Here is an 18,519-nt window from a genome sequence, read left to right as displayed (position 1 = left end):
AAATGTCCGCTCCGCCTGACAGTTCCAACTGACGTTTGCGATTTGCGTTCAACAATTTAATAACATCGCAAACAACACCACATAAAGAAAAACGAAGGAACGGCCGTACGCGAGCACCCGTTCCCACGTTCCAGTGAAATAATTGTGCTTCAGAAGTTGGCCAATAATATGAAAACCAGCATCCCCTCATGAGAAAGGAAACAGAGTGCTAGAAATTGTCCATTCCACCCGACAGCGGTTCGTGTGTGTGTGTTTACAAAACAAGGCACACTACAGCATCGTATCCAGGAGTCGACAGGGAAGTCGGCAGCATCCGCAAGAGGGTAGCGCAACGACGGCACAATGGTGGCACGCGCGGGACGAAGCCGTTTCTTCGCCTGCCTGGCGCTGCTGATACTGATGGTCGGCTTCGTGACGATGTTCCACAGCTCGCAGCAGCAGCTGGACGAGCTGCGGCAGCTGGGGCTGCGGTGCGAGCAGCAGCAGAAATCCGTCCAGGCCCAGATGGAGGTGATCGTCGACCAGAAGCTGCGGCTGGAAAACTCGCTCGAGTCGGAGCGCATGATCAACGAGGCGAACCGGAAGGAGCTGAAGCAGAAGGCGAAGGAGGAGCAGGAAGAGCACAGCAAATCCTCGATGGAGGCCAACATCCGGTACGCTTCGCTGCAGCAGCAGTGCAACCTCGTCAAGAGCCAGCTCGGCGACGTAACGGAAGAGTGCAGCCGCAGCAAGAAGCAACAGTCGGAGGAGATCAACTCGCTCCGGCTGAAGGTGTCGGAGCTGCAGGGCAAGGTGCAGCGGTACCAGCAGGAGTCCGCCAACGATGTGGAGCATCTGAAGGTAAACCCCGCACACCCGGTTGTGTAGCGTTTGTCCAAACCCCCCACTAACAACCACCTCCTTTTACGCAGGCACAAATAGTGCAACTGAAGAGCGATAAGCTCAACCTGGAGGCGACGCTGCGCCGCCAGCTCGCCGAGAAGGATCATGTGATCGAGCAGATGCGCGATCTGGCGACCAAGATGGAGAAGGAGAACGCACACTACCTCGAGCATTGCAAGCTACCGGCGGAGCAGCAACCGAAGCAGCACCACCGCTACCGGGACGTGCTAGAGGCGCTGTCCAGGGACGCAGCGAAAGCGAACGCCCTGCCGGCGCACAGCTTCAACGAGCAGCTATCCGTGAGTGAAGACTTGTACCGCATACCGATCGCGTTGAAGGTCCGCCACCTGGCCGCCCCGGCTGCCAACTCCCCCACGGTATCTATCGGTCTGTCGCCCTCAACCCTATCTCCCCCTTCCGCCACTAACCAACGGTCCGACGGCATGGTGGTGCCGCGGGCCTCCGAGGAGCAGGAGACGCGTGTCATCGCCAATCCGTTCGATGTCGTGCCGCGTGCGGCGATGGATCCGGAACGACGACGCGATGAGCCCGGACGCGCTCCAACTAACACTGCCGGTGGCGCCAGCGTCCTGGACGCTCGCACCCCGCCCCATCCGCCCCTCGATGGTGGTATCATTAATTCTGTGGAAAATTTTCAGATCATTCCAAAGCCGCTGCCGGCGGTCGGCGCTCCGGACGGCGCCCAAGCAAGCAACGTGCTGCAGGAGCCCCAGCTAATGAAGACGTCCACCTCGGTGTCGACCAGCGGCAAGCGATCGTCCGACCGCAACCTGCAGCTGCCGATACTGGCCGCGCCGACCGTTCTGCCCGGCCCGTCCCTGGAGCAGTCGAGCAAGCGGAGCAACGGCAACGGTCGGGCTGCGTCAGATGGCGGTGGTGGAACACTTTCAGCGAGCAGCGGTAGCACCAGTACCACCACTTCCACCACTACCACAACGAGCGCACCGGTACGCAAGGCGAACCGATCGGCCGGTTCGGCCGCACGGAAACCACTGAGCAACCGGCACACCAAGCAGGTCCCGGTCGGTATCGTCCCATTCCCCGACATCATGCCCGAGCTGGAGGAAAACATTAGCGAAAACATCCTGGACAATCGGTACGCCAACGTGGTGGCCGATGCTGCTGCTGCCGGTGGATCGACGGGAGGCGGCGTTGGCCGTGCTGGCGCAGCAGCCGGTGCCGCCAGTTCGGTCGCCATGGCGAAAAAGAGCCCATCGGACAAGCGCGGCGCAGTGGGCGGTGATTTGAACTTTCTAAACGGTGGCGGTGCAGCCAACGCGGGCGACGACAACGGGGCGCACGAGGTGCAGGATGCCGAGACGAGGGTAAAACGGCCGGGGCACGATACGGCCGACGGTGAGCGGGGTGCCGACGGTGGATTGCCGGCCGGCGATGACGATCAGCTGGGCGTGGGCAACGAGAACAATCTCAACGCGGCCGAAGAGGACACGAATTTGTATGATAATGCAAACGATGCGGGTGTCGGCGGAGTCGCTCCCAAGGCACCGTTCGGTGCGGACCACCACCATCAGCTGGATTACAACGATGTGATGGTGCCGGGGCACGGTATCGGTCGGCGCATCGGAGCGAAGCGGCGTGAAGGGGGGGCCGCCGGCGGTGGACTCGATAGCAAGGGCGGCATTATCGACCGGTTGGGCGACAAGCTGATCAACGAAATTGCCCACGACCACGGCAAGGAGGGCGACAATTATCCGAACGAAATGGAGGATCTGCATCTGGTGGGAAACGAAGCTGAGGAGGAGGATGGTAAGAGCGAGTTGGGTGCGCGTTTGGCGGTGGAGAACGCAAAACATAATCCTTTTTTCTGTACTGTTTCTCTTTTAGTGAGCGATTACGATGATCCAACAGCACTGAAACAGGGACACGCTGAGCGTAACTAGAGGCCCGATGAGCTGCTCGGTCGCCTCCCGATCAGCGAACGTTCGCCAACTGACTGAACTGAACATGAAGCTTTGCTTAGCAAAATGTGCATAGCAGTGGGAGAGATTTAGGTCAAATCATGCTCTGGGATGGTTCAGTGATCATCATAACCCTCCCTTTTCATCGTACCTCGAGACTAGGCACGAATTCCATTCATTAACAATCAAGCAAAGACTCCAACTTACTCAGCATAGGAAACAAATTCATCACACCGTTTCCAGGTTCCATTTTCGTTGTACTTGTTAGATGTTTGCACACCATCTTCGTTAGAAATAATTGCTTCCTTTATCTATCTCTCTCCCTCGACTCTAAACCCTGCGCGATTTTATGGAAATTCCTTCAAGATACCAACTCAAATAAGCAGTAGTGAGTATCGTATAGATGCTCTATCATTGTATTAGCCAATAGCATTTAATGACACCACACAAGAGTCAACCACCCCATACAGTCAGAGCCACCAATCACCACTGCTTCCAATACTCGTCCCTCGTCATCCCAATTCATCCATCGATAGATCTCTATAGTTTCCATATTTTTGTTTCTGTTTTTTAAAGCTTTCGTCGAGTGTGTGTGTGTGTGTAGTAGTATCACGCGCATCTGTTGATTTTTCTTGTTATCTATGCTAACGTCACCAACAAATGCCATATTTGTTCCTTCCTTGTTTTAATTTATGTTTAAACTAATCTGAATGTCTTTCCCGATAAAAATTGTGCTATCGACATGCTGCGACGAGGGGATTCGGTTACTCAAAGGTAGATAATACTCAAGAGGAGGATATGATAGTACTAAAAGCGTTGAAGGCGGATCAGAATCTACTACTTAAGCGTACACATTTGGACAATGTTTTATGACGAGGCTACTTACTCAATGCGCAAAACAAAAACGCCCAACGAAGGAACGGTACTTATTAACGTGGTACCATTGTGTACGGTTAGGAAAACTCAAAACTCAGAAAAGCCCTCTCTATCCCTCTCTCTCTCTTTGTCGTTTCTCGTTAGTGATAATGCTGTAAGAAGCAAGACATCTGTTAGTTTGTAAGGTAGGGCCCCGAAGCGAACGAGCGATGTATATTGTATGTGATTGAGATGACTTTCCCCGTGCTGCAGGTGCACACAGACGCACACACACAGAGCAGAGCACAAATTAGCCACGATTTTAGTGCAAGTTGCAAAGCCACGGGATCCGAAGGAAGCCGAAACCGTTTGACTGGCTTCATGAACTTTTGGGCAGCATAGTGTGTAAGACGGCAAATTGCAAGAAGATATATATATTAATTCAAACGTACTGGTGAGTTGTAACACAACAAAAAAGGATCGTAATAAAATTGTATTACTTTACGAAACGCGTTTCGAGTAAATGAAGCTCCTCTTTTCCTTTTCGTAACCTCTAATGGCGGAGGGGTTATTGTTTCAGAGTTTTCCAGGAGTTCTCATAGCTGTGGGACACTTTATTGGCTCCATCTTACGTCAAATGAACTTAATGTAATGGGAATTGGACTCTATCCCACCCTTGTTGAACAAATCTAATAGGATTTCCCAAGGAGCCTGTCCAAAAAGGGTGCCATAGAATTCAATTTCCATCATATGAAGTTCATTTCCTATAAGAAAGAGCCAACGAAGTGTTCCACAACTATGAAAACCCCTGGAAAACCCTGTATGTTGGGGAAACGGCTACTCTGTCGATTTTATCATCCCGAGCCCTTCAACGGTCCTGTAATCGTATCGGCCTCGAGCCTTGCCACCACCCCGACTCATCTCAAAGATCCGAGCGATACTACCAACAAGCGCTATCAGTAATTTTCTCTCGCGGCTAAGTTGCAGACGCTTCTCTCTCTCTCTCTCTCTCCCTCTCACGACTATCAATCGCGTTGACATTGACCAGAACGTAAACAAACGATATGCAGCGTGTGTGCACGTGTGTATCGGACCCGACGGCGTGCTTCCAAGGGATGACAAGGGGTATGGGTTTCTTTTTCTTCCCTTGTTTCCCACCCCAAAACTCATCCGACTGCATTCTCCCCACATACAAACCGGGAGCGTAGCTGTCAAACACGGGCGTATGGTCTACGGACGACGACGACCACGACGACGACGATCATCATCAGCTGATGCGAGGGAGGCACCCATACGGGGCTGTGTATCTCTTCTATCACGCTAAGGGAGGTCTAAGCAAGGGCATCCCAGCGCCAGTACCGTTGTTGTGGTCATTGACAGCAGACGGCCTCGTTCGGTTTGCTTGCCGTGCACCGTTCAACCGGCTAATTCGTGCAGGGGTTTAGTGCAACACGGCGGTAAGAATCCTCCGGCCCCACAACGCCTCGAAAGTGCATCGTTGCAGGTTTTGGACCAGGGGGGAAAGAGAGAGAGAGCGCGAGAGAGTGGAGAGTTAGACGACACTATTAGCGGCATTCTTCGATTTTTAGGTAAGCAATGCTAAAACAACAGTACAATGTAATCATTACAGCGTTTGTGGGGCTGCAGCTGCAGGACGGCATTGTTCTCTAATCGCGTCCGATTGCGCCTGCAACAATGTAGCAGACGGTGCGATAAGATGTTCACATCCTAGTGCTGTTTTAGGCTTCATCATAGTGACTGTGGCCTTCATAACAGGTCGCAACACACATACGCCGCAGATCAAAGCAGTCCTCCTGATGCATATTAGCTCCAATTACCAGACTGATGGCGGTGGCACCCATGCGAAATTCGATCAACGGATACACAATATATAAGCGACGTGTGCAAACCAACTAAAAACAAGCAAAATGCCACTAAACATATAAAAAATCACTCGTGCACAACGCTTGCGTGTGCGGAAATGTGTTAATACCGTAAAACATCCTATGCTGTGCCGTTGTTGCTGTTGTAGGTCTAGCTGCCGGCTGCGAAAGGCCTAAAAACCAAACCGAACAAACACGCTTTCATTCAAATCAATCACAGTTTGCTTGATTCAATTTAAGCACTGCTAGAAACAATAACATCACACATTTAGCTGTGTCGTTATGTAATGTAAGCAAACGGACAGTGGCATCTCACCTAAAATACGACAAATTTTCTGGAGTGCGTGACAAATGTTGTGTTATTCTATTTTTATTACCTAACCCTGCACCAAAAAAATGCACATGTTAACTTGGGCCGGTGTAGACCCCGCCATGCTTGTCCTTCTTGGTGTGCTATCTATGGTTTTGGAATGTGTCCTGACCTCACAACCAATAGCCATTATAAAGCCATTCAATTGGAGATATAATCGTATCAATCACACGCTGATAATCAAGCAACAACGATTACACAGCACTCGTTTTGTCTATCAAAGTACCGTAGAATTATTTACACGCTTTCTATTGCTTGTCTTTCCGATAAGAAAATGCGCTAAATTCATAATCCGATAAGTTTGAGTAACATTGTAGGGAGGATTTATCGCCGCGTGCTTGTTTGTTTTACCGCGCATAGATATCTCCCATGATCATCAATGCCAATATGCACGATAAGTGAATGTTACCGCGCACGTCATTTAGTAATGATTATTGATGATTTTTGTTCCGACCATAAACAAGTTTTACTCACTCAGCCCGATTAGATTGTCCTTTCGCGGCTTTTGTTCCCACAGGTCGAGAGAATGCAACCATGGCTAAAGATATCGCTGCTGCTGTGCACGTTCGGGTTTCTCAAGGAAATTCGTCCCAGTGAACCATTCATCGTCGACTACCTCGCAGGACCATGGCGCAATTTAACGATGGAACAGGTACAGGGGGGAGGGGGGGGGGCTAAAATGAGAAGCAACAAACGTTAATGTAAAATCAATTTCGAATCCTACTTTCACCCCAGATCATCCAGGAAGCGTTCCCGATCGGTACGTACTCCTATCTGGCGCAGCTGGCCATCATCTTTCTGGTGACGGACCTGCTGCGCTACAAACCGATCATCATCGTGAACGGTGCTGCCGGCATCATTGTCTGGAGCATGCTTACCTGGACCACCTCGCTGAACGCGCTCAAGGTGCTGGAGATATTCTACGGCACCTACTGTGCGGCCGAGGTCGCCTACTTCAGCTACATCTACGCCAAGGTGGACCGGGAACACTACCAGAAGGTGACGTCGCACACGCGGGCAGCTATCTACAGTGGGCGCTTCTTTGCCGCCAGCCTGGCCCAGCTGCTGGTGTACTTCGAGGCGATGGACTACCGTCAGCTGAACTACCTGTCGCTCGCGGCACAGATCAGTGCCACAGTGTGGGCCCTGTTTCTACCCTCCGTACCTACCAGCATGTACTTCCACCGGCGAACCTTAACCGACGAGCTGCCGGAAATGTCCACGCCCCAACTGCCAAACGGCTCGGCCACCGCCGCCGACAAGCAGGAACCGATGGTGGACGTAATGGCCGACGATCGGTCAGATGATAGCAAACCTCCGGTGGGCGTCATAGCTCCGTCACAGACCCCATTTCGTTCCCGGCTGAAGGAAGCGTTCGTGCTGCTCTGGACACACTTTCGCACTTCGTTCACCAACCGGAGCGTGCTGCAGTGGAGCGTGTGGTACGGTCTGGCGATGGCAGGCTACATACAAATTCTCGCCTACGTGCAGGCGCTCTGGAGCTCCATCGACGAAACCCAGCCCGCCGTCTGGAACGGGGCGGTTGAGGCAGCCGTTACACTGCTCGGAGCCATCGTCTCCCTGCTGGCCGGTTACTTACACAGCGGTTTTCTAAAACCGCGCACCAGCCTACTATCGCTGGCACTGCTTTCGTTTGCAGCGGGCGGCGCAATGATGCTAGCAACCAACACCGGCAACTTGATCGTGTCCTATCTCGGGTACATGATTTTCTGCGTGCTGTACGCGTTCGCAATTACCGTGGTGAGTGCGGAAATTGCCAAAAACATTTCGGACGATTGCTTTGGGCTGGTGTTCGGCTTCAATACGCTCGTCGCACTGTCGCTGCAAACGCTGCTCACGTTCTCGGTCACCGATTCGGACGGCTGGTTTGCGCTGGACGTGTTCGGTCAGTTTACGGTGTTCAGCTCCTACTTCCTGGTGCTTGGTGGCATTTATACGGCGTTTCTGGCTGCCGAGATCGTTGCCAGCGTAATCAGGCGCTACAGGTGATGGTAGATGCGCCGCCACGCTCCACGTGAGAAGACCCCGGCACACACACACACACTGACGAGGCTGAAATGAACGCAACAGGTAGTACAAATTAGTTCTCGGGATGCTATATCGGTAACGGAGAACGGCACAAGCCAGCAAATACATTACTTACGTAGAAGAGATATTATCGATCGGCATGATCGCATGATTGAAGTGCTCTTGTATCGCAGTACATTGACCGTATACACACTTGATGGTTTAAAAGGAACAGATAGTGATTGACTGTAGGAAGCATTATAATGCGCACCTCCCCTTAAGGTAATGTGTCCTATTAGTGTTAGAAAGACTTTTTTATTTTAGAGCCCCTTTTAGAGACACATTTAGGCACTGTTTTGATTAATAATAAACATAAAAACCAAATCCCAACTGCACAATCTCAGCGTCTTGTGATATTTTTTTGTAATTTATGCTCGCCGTAAGTAAATATATAGTATCAAAAACTGCATTTTCGTTTAATTTTTAATACCGTAGCTTCTTTAATAGCTATTGCGTAAATCAATCGTAATAATTCAAAACAAAAGTATTCACTATAGTGTACGCGTTAGAATACGCATCTTGGAACCAATACAACACACTCAAGATGCATTCGATCGTAGTTTTTATCTCAAAAATGGTTTTAGGGGTTCTTATACATTTTGGGACACTTTCTTAACTCTTAATGGGAAGTGAACTTTGCTGTATAGGAATTATACTCTACGACAGGCGCATTGGAAATTTCAACCAGATTCCGATTGAGCCTATCCAACAAGAGTACAATCCGATTCCGATTCCCATCACACACACAGTTCTCTTTCTGTGAAAACGAGTCAAGAAAATGTCCCAAAATCATGCATTGAAACACCCTGTACCATCAGACAACCATATCGCATCCAAAGTGGATGATAACTGGTATACTATGACTGCCTTATAAGTGCCTCAAGTTTAAATTTTATGTATCTGTACATTGTTCAACGCACTCTGCATTAAGTTATAGCATTAGGATCAATAATAAATGTTTTTAACATTCATCTTTTCAAATGTTCGCACCAGTAGTAGTAGTAGTAGTTCCTATCCATTGACATTTCTGAGAAATCAATAATACCATCGTGAACGATGATCAAACTATGGATAAGCTACGTCTATAAAAGTATTGTAAATATAAAATTGTACGAAATTTTAAGTTAAGTAATACAAAGCTTTATGTGCTTATGTTATGTATAAAAAAAATAGTTCATTAAAGTATGGATGATACATAAATTAGTATTACCATTATCGCTAAAACACAGTCGGCGCAAAACTCGGTTGCGTGTCATAAAATATATTCACATCAGCATTTTCCGTGACACTGGCATTATCAGCATCATTGCTGTTGCACCGTTACTCCCCTGTGTTTGCCACGACCACGTCGCCACTGCTATTGCTCCCGGGTCGGTTTTTGCTTCTGCGATGGTACGGTGGCGGCGGTATGAGCCTGCAGGCTTCTGAAGTCACCTGCGGATTGGACGCTCAGCCCGCTCCTATCCACACCGCCGAGTGGTCCAACATTGCCCAGGTGCGACTGTCGCATGGTAGCTGATTGCATACTGATCTGGTTCCACACATTCTGGGAAACACTCATGCTGGCAATATCTCCGGTAGGGATAATCCGACTGTACGCACGCATTGCCATCGAACCAGTCGACGATGGTATCGGTACCGTGGTGATACGGGACGGTGACGTTGTCAGATCGTATGTGCTAGTTGGAACGTATCCTTGTGACACCTGAGAGGTAGTATTAGCAGAGGAAGGAGAGAGAGAGAGAGAAAGGCATGGGATTCATTAGCATAGTGTTAGATGGAATTTGATATTCATGTTCTACTTGTTTCCAATCACGACGACTTACTACACACTGCCAAAGACTTACTTACTTTCCCTGCATTTTTCTATGTAATGTGCGCAAGTACTGTAATGATATGCACACAACTATAAGGAAAAAGGAAAACCCACCTTAATGGAAGCGACATTATCACGACGTTCTGAGCGTTTGGTCGATTTGTCGCGTGATGTATTCATTCGCTGTTGGTGTTGTTGCTGTGGCTGGGGCATACTAGATACAACGCCAGCACTTGATACCAAGTTGCCACCATTGTGCGCCGTATGCTGCGGAAAACTAGCACCCGAATCTATGCTGTAGACGGCTTTAATTATCGGTGGAGTGTAAGATACATTAGCTCCCGATGTGCCTCCACTGGGATACGAGCGGGCCATTGCAAGGAACGGCGTGCTGGTTGCAGTAGGCACCATGGTACTGTTGGGAATTGTAGTGTTAATGTTGTTGGTGTCTCCTCTTGCGCCCGGCGAAGCTGTGCTAGGGCTAGAGGTCACTTTTTTACGCCCTCCTCCAGTGTCAGGCGTACCGATGCCTCGTGGACCGGTACCTGTAGCAGCAGCAGCTGCATGCTTTCGCATACTGCCCTTATTATTGTCGGGTGAAATGGTGACACTCGTCGTTACCGGTAACAGAAGCACGGGACGAACGCTGCCGCCATGCTCCGGCGTACGGCCCTTGCCATCCTCCGCCCAACAATGGTCTGGCACGGTCGGTACCAGCGACGTGGGTAAACCGGAACGTGCCCTTTTCTCCACTGCCTGGTTGCACACATCTTTGTGTTCGTTCCAGTGCTTCTCCTGGCAGGAAACTTCGCAGTACGAAGTGTTCCAACAGCAGTAGAATTTCGCTTCCTTCAGACAACGCTTGCACCATTGCTTCTGTTTCGCGGACTGCACTGCACGCTGCTTGTCCCGCTGCAGCTGCTCCCGCTGCTCGACGAGGGCGCGTTTTTTCTCCTGCTCAAGGGATTGGCGCAGTTCCTGCATCATGCCTTCGTACATTTTGCGCTGCTCTTCCAGTTCGGTTATACGCTGCTCGTGTTGCTTCTGAGATTGGTCCAGCTTTATTTTAAGAAGTGAAACCTCCGCCGCTGGCGAACCTTTATCAGCCAGTTCGGACAGCACGTTCTCTATCGTCAAGCGGAAGCTGTCCAAGAGCTGCAAATAATATGCGACAAAGAAAATAATTAATTAGAAACATTACGTAGGTAGGACACTGTCCATGTGCGGACAATAATTACCTGACCAGCGCAGTCGTTCAGCACGTCCGTAGGACGCACCAGCTCTTCCCGATCGGTCGATTCAGTTCGTGGACTCTGCACCTGAGGTCTCGGCACAAGTGGAGGAAGCGCCAATTGACTGCTTGAAGCACTGCTTTGATCTGCGGCCAACGGGATATCTTCGTCGATGATCATTATGTCATCGTTGTCCAAGTCAATGGGTGCCATATGTTTATCACTAATGCGATCAGCTGCACTGGGAATCAGGGAAATCGTCGTAGAAGCGGGAACGAGCTGCTTCGGCACCAAAGCGACACCGTTACTGTTAGCGCTGACACTCGTGTTGTTCATGCTGGCAGTTCGTTTGGGCGCCTCTGCGACTCGTGGAGGGAAAGATGGGGCTGCCGATGGTATGGGCACTGTCGACGGGCTTGACAAATTTGAATTCTGCGATCGTTTTGTCACCGTCGCCTCCTCACGGGACTTGTGCTCGATCGACAAGCTTTCCAGCGAAGAGTTACGCATTGCCGACACATTCTGTATGTTGCTTCCTACAGCGTTTGCGTTCGGTGGCGGCTGTCTAGCAGTAGCGGCGTGCTTTGCATTGGCTGCTCCGCCCGGAAAAGATTTTCTAGCCCGCTGATTGCTTGACACCACCGTAACAGCGCCCGAATCATTGCCTTTGGGAACCGCCGACACCGGCAGCTCTATCGCTTTGACCGGAACAACATCTCCATTCGCAGAGCCGTTTTCTTTCGTGGTCTTAGTAGCTGGCACTGCTGCTTGGTGTCGTTTCAGCCCGACCGAAACAGCTACGCTGCTATACGCATCGCTTGCTTGTAATGTGCTCGCCCGCTGATTGCTTTGTCCAATCGTAGTTGCAGTGCCCGCATTAGTGGTCGCATCATTTGTTTTTGCCGTTGTATTAACCGGCACTGGAGCCGGGACTGGATTGCTTGATACTATCTTTTGAGCACCATTTGAGTGTCCAGTTTTGATCTCCGCATTGGTCTGAGTTAACGACGTCTTGATTGAATTGGTCGCCATCGCAGTGTCATCTGCATTACTGCCAGCATTGGGAACGCATTTGCCCGGAACCACAGGCGCAGCTAATACTTCTTGTTCCGAAGATTTAGACAAATTTACTGAGGATACTCTTGATTTGATCGACATGTCCGATTCATTTTCCTTCCGTTTTACTTCCGTCGTAGTTGACCGTTCATTCTTGTCGCTTTTCCCCAGGGTTTCATCGTCGGAAATTATTTCCTGCTTGATGCTAATGTCACTAACCGTGGAAGACGTGCTATTTAACATGCTTGAAGGTGCTGTTGATGGTGTACCGCTTGCTGTTGCCGGTGCTCCACAAGCCTCTCCCGCAGTTGCCAAAGTTTTTGAAGTATCTTTTTCTTGCTGAGTGACGAATGCTGCAGTCGAATCTGCCGGTATGCTAACGAGTGCATGCTTGGTAACGCTGGTTCGGCACAGCTCCAACGATGTTAGCACATTTTCGGTAGGTTTTAATGCCGGCGGTGGTACGCTTTTAATTGCCGTAGCAGCAGCGTTGGCCTCCGGATTTGCACTTCCCTCAACGGGAGGGACAGGTTGACCTTCTGGTTTAGCTTCGGGCAGGACGGTGCTGTCCTGCTGAAGTACCTTAGGCAGCTTTGCATCCACTTTTTTGTTTGGCTGGGCCGTTTTAGAGCCGGCGGCTTTCAAAGCACTCTTGTCAACGGTCGACTTACGGCGCTTGGACAGTGGTTCCGTTTCCCACGATTGCGAACCGCGCCGTATCAATAGCGACAGCTCTTCGCGATCTTCATTGGCCCGGTGCCGCTTGTTATCGACCGCTTTACCACTAGCCACGGTTCCGTTCGCCGCTGTATCATTGTACGATGCATGGGAAGCAGCGCTCTCGTCCACCGATTCCTTCGATGTGTTTGCGACCGGTTCCACCGATTCTACAGGGCTTTTCATAATTCGAGACATGCGACGGGTCAGCCGCTTCCGAGGGCTGGCACCTTTGCTGGGCTTTGCGTCCTTGTTTGCAGACGGTGAAGCTTTCTCCACTTGCAGCTCGCTTCCGCCACCCTCTTTACCCTCCGACGGAGATGGTGTATCGTCGCACGTAGACGAAGCAACGGCGACCATCTCGCCCTCATTTCGTTTAATGGTGACTTTCACTTTTTTCACAAAAACCCCCGGGAGCATGGCCCGCAGCTGGTTGTCCAAATTGGAAGGGTCGAGCAACTCGAACTCCTCGGCATAATTGAACGTATTGTACTTTTCGCGCAGCTGCTCTATATGAAGCTCTATGTCTGCTATACTCTTGGCGAACGTGATTTGCTTCGATTTCACTACCACCTTCTGAGGGTTGGGATTGCCTTTGGCGTACAGATAGCAGTCCTTCACCGGCAACCACGCTCGGTCGTGATCACCAAAGAAACGAACGTGCGCCTGATTGTTGGCGTTCGTGCCGTATAGTTTGGCTGGCCAGTACGGGTAACCCTTAAGCTTGGCCCACAACAACAGGTGTGGCTTGGAACAGGGCTCTATGAACCAGTTGGTATCGCTCTTGGTGTTGGCCTTTATGTAACACTCCTGGCACGGCTCCATCTCCTCCATCTCCTGCTTTCCTCGCTTGAACATGGTGCGGGCTATTTTAACAAGATGCAATTGCCCTACAGAAAACAATAACGCTAGTTAGTTTTAATCTCCTTTGGTACCGAGTTGTGCTTATCGCTAAACAAATCAAAACGTGACGATATATTACACTTACCCGGATAAATTAACATATTGTGTACAATCCAGCTCAAGTCCGATACAAACTCTTCGGGGGCCCTGTATTTTCTTTGAGCTAATCGTTCATATATCACGGAAAGGTCCATGTGATGACTTATGTATTTATTATAGTTTTCGAAATCGGTCACGTTGAAGGGATTAAAAGTATTATTCTGAAACAAGAACAAAATTAATTTTGTAACAAAATGCAGATGAATTCTAATGTAAATATTCAAGCTCTATTTTATCGCATGCTCTATCGCAGTACAATGCAAAAACGATTTTCGGGCGGCTAACTATACTAGCTAAATCTTGTTAAAGCTTGTCTGTTAGCATATCTCGGTAATAAACCAACCCGAAACTTTACTTTGTTACGTACTGATATTACAGGGTTTCGAATCGTATAAGGGAATAGTTCAATCACTTAAGGGAATGTTGCAAATCGATAGGGGAATGTTGCAAACAAGCTGTGGAAGTTTGCAATCATATAGGGGAGTGTTGCAATCGATTAGGGGAATTTTGCAAGCGTACTGTGGAGCTGTCGTCAGACGGTGGGTGTTGGTGTAAAAAGCTTCGAATTGATGCCGATGATGTTTTTCTAAAAACTTCATTTGGAGTTGTTTTAGTGTGGGATTCTGCTGTACACATGTAAAACTAAATAAATCCTGCTGCGGAGCCATAGTTAAACATGATAAGTTAGTAAGATTGACGAAAATTATTTGAGGTATTTACAGCGGCACCCACAGTCTGATGACAGCTCCACAGTTCACTTGCAAAATTCCCCTAATCGATTGCAACACTCCCCTAAGTGATAGCAAACATCCACAGCTTGCATGCAATATTCCCCTACCGATTTGCAACATTCCCCTGACTGATTAAACTATTCCCTTATATGATTCGGAACCCTGTATTATATAATATAATGTATTATTACATAATATAATACAATATATTATTACATAATATCAAATAATATAATAAAATATATTACATAATATTATATAACATTGTACGTGTAGCTTACCTCATCACGCGTCGCGACTAAGTCTAACGCATAACGTAGACATTGCGAGAACGTATCTACGTCTGTGCGTAAGCCGGCCGTCGTCGCTTTGCATTCGGTGCAGCTCCAGTTGGGATTGTCCACTGTGTAACGTACGCAGAGTTTGTGGTAGCTACGGATGCACTTGCTGCATCCCAAGTCGGGATCTTTTGACTTGCATCGCCAACAGAAACGATCCCATCCAGGCTGGTGGAGAGAGTTCGGAGGAAGAGAAAAAAAATCCCTATCAATTTAAGGAACATTCGAGCTAAACCTCATTCCTACTCACCTTTGGTGGATCTCCGGGGAAATCGATAACGACATCCGGCTCTTGGTTAAGGTTGGCCAGGGACATAAATGCACCCGTATCATTTCCCAACCCACCAGTACCATCGTCATCCTTGCTAATGGACCTGTCGCTCCTGCCTGCTGTGTGTTTAGCTTTGTGTAGTGAATATTCCGATCTAGCGAAACGTATCTTTCTATTGCCAGGATCGTTTTCCAACTCTTTCGCACCCTCTGCGCTTGGATTTGGGTTCGCCACCGACCGGCTTCGGGTGCGTTTACGCAGTCCTGTGTGCGCACCTGTGTCAGGGGATGGGGCGGGTCCTCCACCGCCACTAGTCGAGCGACGCTTCCGCAGCTTCCCCTTACGAGACGCTTCGGACATAATATCCGTCAGTATTTTCGACTTTTTGTGCGTTTGCTGGAGTAATTTCATCTCCCTAGATGGCCGAGGGTTCATCTCCAACACTACCGCACCATCACCAGTCGTCTTTGCAGCAGGATCACTTTCTGCGGACGGTTCCTTTGCTGCATCTGTGCTACCACCACCAGCGTCGATCGCAGTTTCAAGCTCACTGTGAAGCTCAGCAACCGCGACACGTTCTGCTTCCTTTGGCGTCTCGCTGTTTGCCGTTGCCATGACAACGATTTCGTCATCGCTCCCCCGCTCAGCCGCTGATTGGCTACGCGCAGCAGCTTGAATTGGGGCAATCTTTATAACGATTGGTTTGTTCGTTGTGGCAGCCCTGTCCGCTGGCAATTCATTCGTTCTAGAAGCATCCCGCTGCACATCAGTGCTCTGCAGTACAGCAGCAGTTGATGCCAGCGTTGTTTCAGCAGCACTTCCTGCAGGATTGCCATTATTTGAAGCAACCTGAGAGGTTTCAACACTGCCAGACTGGACTGGCGATGCGACGAGCGATTTGGTAGTCGCTGCCAGTGCAAAAGACGCGTTGACAGCTGCCGGGGCAGGGTTTCCCGGATGGGATTTCATCATGTTAGCCGAAGGATTACAGCCTACCAGCTTCAACTGCCCTAAACTTTTCCCCTCCGGGGTACTAATTTCCACATACTGTGCGTTTGTCGCATCTTGCCCATTGTTACCCTCGATCAACTGCGTCGGGATCAATCGATGATGCACGGAGAACCGCCTGCCGACCAAGTTGTTTAATTTTGCCGTTGGCTTCGATGTTGGCACTTGCTGCCCACCACCGGCCGCGAATGGGCTGCTGCGATTCGCATCTTCACCGGTCACTTTCACACGCATCTCGATCCTCTCCGTACCACTTTTCTCGCTTGTACTTGTACCCGAAACCTTCACTGGAGCCGGAATGCCGACTGGTACTAGCTTTATAGCAGTTAGCGAGCCTGCCAAATTCACATAAGAATCATTCAACGAACATGGCACAGCCGGACTGGTCGACAGATGCCTGGTGCTAACCACTTGCTGCTGTTGCTGCTGCTGCTGCTGTTGTTGTTGTTGCTGCTGTTTTTGCACTGCAGACTGTGCTTTAGTGGACGGCACGCCTATTCTGTTCTTATCAATCAGCAATTTCAAACCGCCGGCAGGCCTTTGCGGTGCGACGGATGCTGCAATTGACACGGAGGAAGGGGTGTTTTCGGCTGCTGCTGCTACTGCTGCTACTACTTTCTTTTTACCACCTCCGGACGACATGCCCGGTAAAGTGGACGTCCAGGATGAGGCGAAGTCGTACCAAAGACTGCTTTAAATCGTCGCAGCAATCGGAGCTGACCCGGCGCCCTTTGGGTGACACTAAAAATAAAGCAAACGAAGGAAATGGTTAAAATACACTCGACAACACTACTACACTTCTCTGCTACACACCCCCCCCCCCCCCCCCCTTGTGTATCGTAGTGTCGATGTAAGCATTGAGTAAGATGAGCTTAATATTATTTGAAGCGATCGCAACAACCTCGTTCTGTACAGCTACGAATTAACATGCAATTTGCACAGAAATGTACGCATATAATTTAAAGGTAAAGTGTACGGGACATGCGACGTGGGTCAATCGTAGAATAACGCATTCCCAAGATCCATTTACCACCAAAAAGTTGGTCAAATTGTGTTTTACTTTCTTCTTAAAAACATCGCAGGATGAATGCATGCATGGTTCCGGGAAACATACTTCATACTTCTACTGCAGTATCATAAAGAGCAAGCTATGATTTTTGCTCCCCTTTCACCAATTTTCACCAACACAAGGGAAATTCGCTTAAATCTACCACCTCTATCTTTTAGGTTAGTTGTGGATCTTCTCAACAACAGAAAAATACGTCTCGAACATGAGAGACTCAGCGACAGCGGGGCCACAAGCTGCGCGATCATTCTTCCGTACACGATTCTCACCCATACACACTCACCCGCGGTGTACCGCCGCTTTGCTGCCAATACAGGATGGCACCCCGAGAGTCGTACCCTCAAATATGGAGTGCCGCTGCTGCTGCTGCTCTTATTTTGCTTTGCTTACGCGTTTGATATTCTTTTTCGCTGCCACAAGGACCGGATATCCTAAAAAAAAAGAACAAAAAAGACACAAAGGAATTACGAACAACATTCATCGGAAATGTTTCAACAGCTACGACATTCTTCGCGGAACCGGTCTCTCATCCACCATTGTTTTTTTTCGACGTGGGTATCGCCTGTGGCGGATTATGTACCGCGGGGACTTGGGACGCATTCTCCCGTACGAATCTGATGCGCCGTCTTGCGATGGTAGAGAGATGGCTTGCTGCGATCTCAGGACGACGTAGACAGCAGCAGACTTCTGTGCAAGCAGGCACGACAGCTACGCATAGCCTTGCTGTAATTCAGCGAATTCGGTACGCAGGAGACACACACGACCGACCGGAAGCTAAAATGAAAGAAACGGACGACAGTAAACGGGGGCATACCTTTCCGGATGATCCTGCCGACCCGGCTCCCGTTCGCTCGGCGTTCACCCAACACAACCAGCTTCCAAGTAATGAAATTCCACCGTGACACGAGAAAACGTAAGCAACAGCCGCACACAGAAGCGTTTCCGTTCACCGCTCTAGTGTGTGGTACACATCGAGGAAAGTAAAACTAACGCGATGCTCAACTTTCTGCATCTCCAACTCTACTGACTGCGTGTATGCGTGTGTGTCTACCGTTGGCAAGGTGTGTGTGTGTTAGTGAGACAGTGCCGCATCTACCCGTTTGGCGAACAAAACACATGCAAACAAAAGCGGAGCCAATTTGAGCGCTTCTTTCCGCGCGCACGTGTGTGTGTGTGTGTGCGTTGCCGTGGCACACAACTGTACGCGTACCTGCTCGGACGCGTGTGTTGGTAATGTTTTGACATTTCCTTGACACCCCCGGGA

At 49.6% G+C, this 18,519-nt stretch overlaps 3 protein-coding genes across 7 annotated transcripts; 2 read left to right on the top strand and 1 right to left on the bottom strand.

Moving 5' to 3' along the window:
* Positions 1-28: 28 nt before the first annotated feature.
* On the top strand, positions 29-4,205 carry LOC120896760. 3 transcript variants are annotated; one of them, XM_040301171.1, is made up of 4 exons: positions 30-840; positions 912-1,181; positions 1,542-2,670; positions 2,749-4,205. In XM_040301171.1, exons 1-4 carry the CDS (start codon positions 343-345, stop codon positions 2,802-2,804), a joined length of 1,953 nt encoding a protein of 650 aa, XP_040157105.1. In that variant the 5' UTR covers positions 30-342; the 3' UTR covers positions 2,805-4,205. The 3 variants fall into 3 exon arrangements, with proteins under 3 accessions (XP_040157103.1, XP_040157105.1, XP_040157104.1); XM_040301170.1 differs by having other exon boundaries at positions 912-1,259; XM_040301169.1 differs by having other exon boundaries at positions 29-840; positions 912-2,670.
* Positions 4,206-4,756: 551 nt separating this feature from the next.
* LOC120896762 (thiamine transporter 1-like) lies at positions 4,757-8,356 on the top strand. Of its 2 annotated transcripts, none has more exons than XM_040301182.1 (3): positions 4,757-5,266; positions 6,448-6,582; positions 6,666-8,356. In XM_040301182.1, exons 2-3 carry the CDS (start codon positions 6,457-6,459, stop codon positions 7,938-7,940), a joined length of 1,401 nt encoding a protein of 466 aa, XP_040157116.1. In that variant the 5' UTR covers positions 4,757-5,266; positions 6,448-6,456; the 3' UTR covers positions 7,941-8,356. The 2 variants fall into 2 exon arrangements, with proteins under 2 accessions (XP_040157116.1, XP_040157118.1); XM_040301184.1 differs by having other exon boundaries at positions 6,418-6,582.
* A 67-nt stretch (positions 8,357-8,423) lies between these two features.
* LOC120896757 lies at positions 8,424-18,429 on the bottom strand. Of its 2 annotated transcripts, none has more exons than XM_040301165.1 (8): positions 18,070-18,429; positions 17,539-17,686; positions 15,161-16,930; positions 14,854-15,078; positions 13,828-14,002; positions 11,073-13,729; positions 9,949-10,989; positions 8,424-9,723 (listed from the first exon to the last, which is right to left on the bottom strand). In XM_040301165.1, the coding sequence occupies exons 3-8, from the start codon at positions 16,829-16,831 to the stop codon at positions 9,376-9,378; spliced, it is 6,117 nt and encodes a 2,038-aa protein (XP_040157099.1). In that variant the 5' UTR covers positions 16,832-16,930; positions 17,539-17,686; positions 18,070-18,429; the 3' UTR covers positions 8,424-9,375. The 2 variants fall into 2 exon arrangements, with proteins under 2 accessions (XP_040157099.1, XP_040157100.1); XM_040301166.1 differs by lacking the exon at positions 18,070-18,429 and adding an exon at positions 17,836-17,984.
* Between the last annotated feature and the right edge of the window lie 90 nt (positions 18,430-18,519).

Source organism: Anopheles arabiensis, chromosome 2 (genome assembly GCF_016920715.1).
Source record: "Anopheles arabiensis isolate DONGOLA chromosome 2, AaraD3, whole genome shotgun sequence".
NCBI lineage: Eukaryota > Metazoa > Arthropoda > Insecta > Diptera > Culicidae > Anopheles > Anopheles arabiensis.
This window is presented reverse-complemented; position numbering and strand designations above follow the sequence as displayed.